General features: G+C 44.7%; 1 protein-coding gene across 1 annotated transcript in view; it reads left to right on the forward strand.

Annotated features, from left to right (window-relative positions):
* LOC125425084 (cullin-9-like) overlaps positions 1–8662 on the forward strand; it is a 79106-nt gene extending 70444 nt beyond the window's left edge. The window contains 4 exon segments of the mRNA XM_048482581.1: positions 2757–2874; positions 5229–5362; positions 5558–5649; positions 7903–8662. Of these exon segments, the coding sequence (XP_048338538.1) occupies positions 2757–2874; positions 5229–5362; positions 5558–5649; positions 7903–8122 (564 nt within the window). The 3' untranslated portion in view covers positions 8123–8662.
* Positions 8663–9125: the final 463 nt, after the last annotated feature.

Genomic DNA, 9125 nt, shown 5'->3' on the forward strand with positions numbered 1-9125 from the left:
TATGCCCTAATACCCAAACTCCGTTTGGGTTAGCGCATGGCGCTTCTGTAACTTTATCAATTACCGTTAAAGGCCAGTAACAGCAGCTTCGCCCATAGGAAGCTGATCACCGGCGGCAATTCCCAAGATAATTCGATCTAAGAATTTTAGCACCATCCAGCTTCCTGCGTTAGCCACCAAGGTCTGTGAAATTTCTGGAAACCCGCCGCAAAAGTACACTTTTTTTTGTTTGTGTGCGAGGAATCTGCCTCTAACCTGGTGCATCATTCTCCGGTGCCCATTAAAGCCCTTTTGTGTTGCTGATTAAGCATGCATACCCACAATCCCCAGGACCGCCTGTTCCTCCCCGGTAGGGACCTTTCACCTTGGCGCACCACCGGTGGCGAGCCGAATTCCACCGGAATTGGCCTACCTCCTGCCCTCCCTGTCAAACAATTAAAGAGGTAGGAGAGTTGCATTAAGCAACTCACAGACTGCAAAACAAAGCCTTCTTATATCAAACTCTAAACTCTAAACCCAACTCAAACAAAGCGATCCCGATCTCCATGCATCAAAATGCAGGGCTGGGGCCTGGCAGGGACCGAACTTATAACCTGGGGAAGGGGTGTGTTCAGTCCCTCTTCCTACAGGTCCCTGTGAATCCGTTATGACAGACCAACCCATGGAATAAGCCGGGAAGAAACCAACTACATCCGGAGAACATCTATAAAGGATCCAGCCAGCGATCTCAACAGGAACGCCCGTCGTGCCTTAAAGACCCGAATGACCTGGGGAGAGCGTCAAAGGCGACCACCAATAAACACAGAGCTGTAAGCAGAACCACCGAGACACCAGAACCTCTGTGCGCTCTCTTTCACGATCATCACCGCCAACTTCGGCGGTACATCCTTGCCTGCTCTGCTTGCCTCCTGCGATGGCGATGCGGCCGCAACGAGCTTTCACCAGACCAGCATTCAGGAGCAGTTTGCTGCTGCCAGCGTCTCATCTTTCTGCCTGGGCCAGTACCTAGAATTAGGAGCCTGCTAAGCTCCTGCCTGCTCCCGATCTGCAAAGCGCCGGAGACTTCCTGGCGGAGTCTGGGGCTGAAGCCCTTCATGAATGCCTCATCCATCAGGTACTCTATGGCGCCCGACTGGGGACCGATGCGTACAAAGCCCTCCGGCTGGCTCTCTCCCTTGTCACCAAAGACTGTCGTAACCCACGAATCCTAACACCTCGCCCGCATCGCAATAAGCGAGAGGAGGAACGACCGGGCCCATTAAATTATTTCGGCCAATTGGAACTGTACACACATGGAGGACATTCCCCGTGTTCGGAAACATCCTGCTCCCCAGGGGCTGGTTCGCGATTTCGCGGGAAGGCGTTTAATTACATTCCATGACTCTCTGCGGAACTCTTTGTTGCCCTCGATCGCCTCACCATCGTCTACCCCAGGCTCCACCCGGGGAGCCGGGCCGCGCGCGCTCACAGCTCTGCCTTCGACCTCCTCCTGTCGGGCGATATATCTCGGCGGAGTTAAGTCTCCTCCGCAACTTCCCTAGTGGGGAGTCCCGGACTCGCTTCTTACAATACTAAGACTATTGGCGGCTGGCCATTGCCCTAGAGTCCATCAACTCTACCTCCACTGCTCTGGATGCTCTGGCCTCCGGAGCAGCGGGAACTTTCGTCAAAGCGCACCCTGGGCTTCAATGGAGTACGCTATTGATTACTTATTGTTATTACATCACCAAGGTTGTGAGAAGGTACATAATATGTGTTGTTTTAATCTTTCTGATAATTCCCCAATTGATTCATAGGAAAGTGCGTGAGCTGCAAGAAGTTGTATCTAATCTGAAATATGATGTTTTGCGCTACATTGGTGGTCAATACCTCTGGAGCTGGCTGCGGAGGATGGTTGAGTGCTATTGTGCAGCTCTGCATTGGTTTAATTATTGTGCCTCGTTATCGGATCTTGTTTAAGTTCAATGTGTGTCTAATATTGCCTGTAACGTGTGTAAGAAGCCCCTTGAATTTCCCTTACCCCTGGCAAGTTCTAATGTTACACAAGCAGCTCGGTCAGCTTGACCAGACGGGCGGAGGAGACAAGCGTCCCTTTAAATCACCCCATAGCATTTTAGGTCCCCTTCTAAATGTAAAAAAAGGAGGAGATGTAGTAATGCACTGCTGACCCAGCAGCACCGTGGTAGAACGTTGGGACGCCAACGGACCCACGGCCTTCTGGTCGCACCGCACCCCCACTCCTCATCCCCCTATGAGTCACGGGTCATGAACTGTCACCAGCTCTTCAGTCACGAGGACAATGGTCTTGCCCCAGGTGAGGATTAGGCTCCAGACGCTTACGGCTCCTCTCCGCATTAGCCAGGTGAGATCATGCATCACATGATGATCTCGACCTCCGCCTCCAGCTCTCCGAACTCCCCCCGGTCCTCCCTCCTACACGCCCCCGATAGAATAACAATAAAAGGTGCCAGGAACCAGCACGCGAGAGACTCGCTAGGAACACGGACCTCCGGGCTCCCGCTGCTGGCGATCTCCACCAGATGTTATCTCCGCGTCTCGTCTCGTTCTTACGCTGACCACGTGGGTCGACTACAAACATGACTTTATCTTAAAATCTCACAAGTGAGGAGTAACTGACGTTTGGTCAATAGAGGCATTTTGCTGTACTTGTTGCATTATTTATTTAGAATAGAAATTAGAATGAAATAGAAATATGTAATAGAATATGTAAATCATGGTTATTTATTCTCTACCAGGTACTGGCTTACTCCTGTGTGTACAGCTATTATAACCAAGACACTGAAAAGATAGATATCATGGAACAGCAGTCAGAGAATCTAGAACTGCACACCAATGCTCTGCAAATTCTTTTGGGTGAGTGGGAGCGAGTGACACTGTGCTACTCTATAGATGACTGCTATTTCCTGGAAAAACAGATTAACAATACACTGGCTATACATAGGCTAGAGAACCCTTATTAAGGAGAAGGACAAGAGAGCATTTTATCACCACCAGTCTCAATCTGTATATCTGTGCTGGCTTAACACCTCTGCATTGCATTCAGCTCTAAAAACCTGCACATGGGATAGTTTTTGTTTCTTTTAATTCTGAAATGTCAATGACTTCTTGTGCAGTCCAGACTGTTTGTACTGTCATGACACTTCAACCCGCATAGACATTCATCCTATGTTTTCATTACTGATTTAACCAGTTTCCCACAGTCTCGTAGACTCCAAATAACACATTTGTGACAAGCAGCAAGTGTAAGTGCTTTGGGCCTGGGAAAAGGTCTTCTATGTGAGTAATGAAATACAACCATTCCTCTGATGAGGTACACAGGGATTGGGTGGAGTTGTCAGAAACAAGCTGTAAAATGGAGACTTTGGAGTTTAGCTTCCCTGGATACACAACCTTAAGGAGTGTTAGCCAAATTGGTTTTGGTCTGTTTCCTTTTAGTTTGGGTAATTAGCAGGGGACAGACCTTGTGCCGCGAGAGGGGTAGTAACTGAGATCTTCACCATCAATTTATACAGGAGTTTTCCCTTCAGAAATCAGCAGGAACCAGAATGTACGTGAGGTTTAACAGTTTTATTAAATAACAAAAATAATGAAGGTACACATGCAGTTTGGCAAAACACACAGAGTTTTAAGGAGCCCAGGTTATAGACAGAGATGAAAGCTAGATTGGGAACAGCAGAGGCTGTTGAGGGAAGGGCGACATTTACCAACCTAGCACACGGTCCAAGGTAGTGGGATCCAGAGCCAGCACTACTCCTGGGCACAATAGAACAAGGTCCAAGGGTGACACCAGGTCCAAAGGCAAGGGACCCTCATTTGGGAGGGCTAGATACAGGAAACGTTAGCCCTCTGCTAATGTTAAGAGAGGCAGTCTTCCTAGGCAAAACAAGTTTCTCTTAGAACAACACAGTAGAAAATGGCTCAAATGAGTCAGAGTGAGGGAGAGTCTAGTTTTTGATTAGATTTAGGCAGAGCTGATAAATTCACAACTCAGGGCATTCCAATTCAAAGTAAGGTTTGGTGTTCCCAGGTAATAGGATCAGAAGGCTTGTGAGTAAATTGGTTAAGAAAGAATGCTAGTTGTGTTAAGGCTGAGTAGCATTTGCATATTCTTTGTGGACTAGAGAACAAGTGTGTCTTTTCCAGAAGTATGGCTTTTGATATCCAGATTGCAATGGCTAAGGCTGCAGGAAAGGGTTTGCTTGCTGCTATGCATAGTTGGTCAAGAAAGCTGGATGGAGATGAATGTTGCAAGCAGAGGCCCCTCTTTTATATCAAAGTCCAGTATTAAGATTTGGCATCCATTTTTAATCTGAACAGTCTATGACACCAATAGAGAAGTGACTGGTAGGGCACAACTCAGACCCCCCCCCCCCATCTTGCCATGAGCTTGCATGCCAACTAGGTGTGGGGGGCAAACTTGGGGCAACCTTCATTTCAGGCCATGGCCTTAAATGTCTTTCTTTCCCCAGTGTCTAGAGCTGCCAGATGCACACCCACAGAAGGGAAGGGAAACTGAAGCTGTATTTTCTAGCTATGGTGGTTTCCGCACAGCCCAAATATAATTGTCTGAGGAAGCTATTTATCTCATTTTGGGAAAGATCTTAGCACAGGGCTCTTATAAAAATTGCTAAACTAGTGATCTTGTTGGAGAAATCAAAGGAGCCACAGCAACCTGGACTGTTTACAGTCGCTTCCTGGAGGGGTCAAATCTCCAGTGCTAAGGCAAACAAGGGAAATCAGCTTCATTAATAACATTGTTAGTGTGCTGTGCAGAAACCACCTATTCCAATTCGCCAGAACTATGTCTGGAAATGAGACATTTCAAAGCACTGAGAGACAATGTTGTCCTTGTTTTTCTGCCCTGCTCTTCCTCCAGTCCCTTTACCTTCTCTTCCCCCACCTGATGTGGCCAGCACAGAATTCTAGTTGTACTCCATAGGAGTATAGACAGATTTCTGAACTTTATATATCAATTGCAGTTGGGTGCCTATAAGCTATTGTTATTCAAACCAACAATCCAACTTAGAGCAAGGGACAAATTTCCACCCCTTTGTGTTCTTCTTGTGGATTGAGCTGAAATTCCCTGCAACTGAGGCAAATAAGTACTTGTCTGCTGGAGCCTTGTAGAATTTGCTCGTTGATTCAGTGCTACCCTTTTGCTGGTTGTTGTATAATACGCAGATTGGGTATCTTACCTTGTATTTCAGAGGAGACATTGCTGCAGTGTCAAGATGTTGCTTCCTGCATTCAACTGCTGAAAGTAGAGCATTTCAATACAGGCCTTGAGCTAGTACGCAGGATCCAGGAACGACTTCTAGCAATTCTGCAGCATGCCACTCAGGTAATTCTTCCAGCATGCCACGCAGCTTTTAGTTTGTGGTTTTTTTTGGTCAAATATCTGTTTTGCTTGCTACTGTAGCAAAACTAATTGTAATTACATAGTAGCAGAACTGGATTCATAATAGTGCAATTTATTTATAAGGGAGATGTCCGATTGTCAAAATCCACACTTCTAATATTTCTTATTTTATTGCAGGATTTCCGTATGGGGTTCCAAACTCGGCAAAGCTCTGAACAGAGGGAGATTAAGTTATCCAATGTGCCTAATGCTACTCCAGCTTATAAAGAGTGAGGATTTTTTTCTTCCCAGGACCAGGTGGTGGGAATGGGTTTTTATATTCTTATCTTGAAGGCTTTGAGTGGCATATCATTTGTATGTAGGGAGACTGAACTAAATAGTCATTGTTCTGAGGGCTGGAAAGCCCCCTGATAACCAGTTGCCACCACTCAGCACCTCCTGAGAACATGTAGACTGACCTGCTGAGAAGGCCCTCTTCCAACACAGTATTAGCATGATAATGAAATGAGACAGGGTAGAAATCCTAGAAAATACATTATGTCCAACTCTGTACCACCTGTGCAGTCTAACACATGGGGTAAAAATTGAGAGAAATACCCCAGGGGAATAAATTATATTAAGCGAAGGCCTAAGAAAGTTTTTATTTAAAAAAAGGTTTATTATACAAGAGGGGGAAAAAGGAAAATAGTGGCTGGTTTCAAAAAGTGGTGGAAAAAGGGGAAATGCAAACTGCAAGGAAGGCTCACAATAACAACACAGAGAGGTTCGAGTGAAAAGCAGTACAGTTGTATTAACTAAGCTAAACACAGTCACCCAGGCTGAACAAGTTCCTCAGAGCGAAAGCAGACTTCCTGGCAGTAACAAGGTCTTTAACGTCTACTCAACATTCTGTGGACTCAGTTTCCACTGAAGCCTGAAAACTGAAGACAAGGGGAAATTCTAAATATCCAGAAATATATGGTGGATGAAATTGGACCTAAGCCAGCCTTTTTTCTAAGAGTGACACCTTTAGCGAATCCCATGCAAAGCTCCATCTCTGATGTCAGAGGCTACTGTTACCAATCAGAACTGTATAAAATATAGTCCAAGCTAGGGGACAAACCAGGAAAAAAGGTGGCAATCAAAATTGGATTCCAAAAAATGCTGTTTTTTTTGGCATTTTGCAGGCCTGTTCAGTCTTCTGCCGAAGGAAGGAAGGAAGGAAGGAAGGAAGGAAGGAAGGAAGGAAGGAAGGAAGGAAGGAAGGAAGGAAGGAAGGAAGGATCTTTCTCTCCTGTACCTGCAGCCTGGCTGGGTCCAGTGTTGAACTGTGCATGCCATCTCGGAAGCAGCGTGTAGAATTCAACACTGGGTCTGGCCAGGCCCTTAGTTTCAAGCTGGATCCAGCCAGGCAGAGCAGGCAGAGCCCAGGGTTAAATAGCAGGCTTGGCCTAGCCAGATCCAGCTTTATGCTGCTGGTTATGCCTCCAAAGCATCACCTCTGAAGTCACATAGACTTTGGATGCAGGATCAGCGGTATAAAGTTGGACCTAGCTAGGCTGAGCCCACAGTTCAATGCTGGGTTCTCTTCAGTCTGGCCTATTGTTCAACTCTGCACCTCACTTCAAACTCCACATGGGTCTTGAGGGTAGCCTTTTTTCAGATTCAGGTTTAATAACCTGAAAATTTTGTGGGGGAAAAAACAAAAAGCCAGTATATAACATTGGCATTTTAGAAAATTTCTGGGCCTATTAAACTTGAACCCCCCAAAAGGTGCCCACCCCTCGTCCCATCTCCATCAAGCCTCTGGTAATGGATCTGAACTTCCATGACACTTATGTGGTTTGGTCCAAACCACATTGTCCTGTATCCAAAAGGTATTAAGTCCAATGTGAAATGGTCATTCTAATGTAAACCTTCACAGGTCCCAGATCTGAGACATTGTAGATGGCAATGTTGAGCCTAGTAAAATGTTAGGGGTTCTGTCACGATCCCTTAAGATGGCGTTGTAATAGTAGCCCAGTATCAGGATTACCAGCTATCAACAGACTGTTTGACTAAAGTAACAAAGCTGATCATCATGTTTTGTGTTTATTATGATAATTATGTTGTGTTTATTAATAAATTTTATACTGCCCCTCTGCTTTCAGGGTCAAGGTGGTTTCAACAAAACTTAATACATAATATAAATCCAATAATGAATATAATAAAATATAATAAAATCTATAAATTTAAAACTACACCTAATTTGCTTAAATTCCAAGATGGTGATAAAACTTCCAAGTTCCACATAATCAGGTAAAAATCAGTCGACCAGTGTTGGCTTTTATAGGCTTTTAAAGAAAAGGTTTAGTGAGCAGCTCACCTCACCACTGCCAGAGTTTCGCAACTTTGCCTTGTATCATATTTATATTGCATCTGGGTGTGGGCAAGGTTTCAAAAGTCATTGTAGATTCAGAGCTTGGCTCCTATCTATTTGGCTGTGATTTAGCAGGAGAAAAATGTGCTGAGTTCACTGATTTGTAGGGTTTATTTCTGCACAGGTTAACTTTTGACGAGGCATCTGATTCACCCGACACAGACGATGGTGGCAAAGAGGAAGAGGATGAGGATGATGAAGATTTTGTCCCTGAGTGGCAGGAGGAGTATGATGATGAAGATCTCGATGACGAAAACATTTCCTATGATGATGATTCAGAGAATCTGGAGAGGGATTCTTTCTTTTTTGAAGATGATGACGCTTATGACGCTTATGACTCTTAGGGGGTGTTACCCTGCTGGAGCGATGCTCATATCTGTTCTGGCATAAGTCTGGAAATGAGGAATGGGAAGTTTCACTTTATTGCAGCGTGAAGTATGCAGAGAAGAAAGATCACCTAACTGGAGACATGTTAGATGATTTAGGTCATTGCCCTTGGATGGAGATAAGGGCCAATAAAAAAATTATTAAATAGAATGCCCCAAATTGAGCCAAAGTCCGTTGCTGTGAGCCTGATGGGTGGTTCGGTGGGTTGCTGGTGACCTGAATGGACATGACTTTGTGTACACCCCTCATTGAGAGGTGAGTTTTGTGTAATTTTTCTTTGTTTTTGGAATTGTTGGCTTCTCTTCCTACAGTTGGGAATTCCACAGGATATAGAGGCTCAAAAGGTTTGTATGTATATTATAAATATATATATACATATATATATATATATATGCAGAAGCTGAAATTGTTCAGATTATTATGCTTTATCTTTTCTTGAAAATGAAAGAATCCTGAAAGAACAAGATGATATAAATAAACAGTTTTTCTTCTTTTCAGTGTGGTTCTCTTCTAGATCCCCTCTGTTTTCTACACATTTCTTGGGGACAGTCTGTTAAGAACATGCGACTGTAGCCGAGAGCAGCAGCCCTGGGTCTCCTTGGTAACACCTATAAAAGAACATGCTGGATGTGATAGTATGCTAGAGTTTTCCCGCCCCATTTTCCTTCACTGGCTGTTGTTTACAGTGGCAGAAAAATGGAATGCACTTATGTCACTCCACGCGTCATCTTTTAGAAGACATCACTGAGGAGATACAAGTTGTTTCTCTTGGCCTCAACTAGTTCAGCCCCAACTAGTTCAGCCCCAAGCCTCTCACAAAACACAAAAAATACAACAAAATTCCAGGTTATGTGGAACTCCATAAACAGTTGTGCAATGATTCCAGTTATGTAACTAGAGTAAATAGTTTTTAATTCTAAATACCGTATATACTCGCATATAAGCCGAGTTTTTCAGCCC

The sequence above is a fragment of the Sphaerodactylus townsendi genome, linkage group LG01 (genome assembly GCF_021028975.2).
Source record: "Sphaerodactylus townsendi isolate TG3544 linkage group LG01, MPM_Stown_v2.3, whole genome shotgun sequence".
NCBI classification, from domain to species: domain Eukaryota; kingdom Metazoa; phylum Chordata; class Lepidosauria; order Squamata; family Sphaerodactylidae; genus Sphaerodactylus; species Sphaerodactylus townsendi.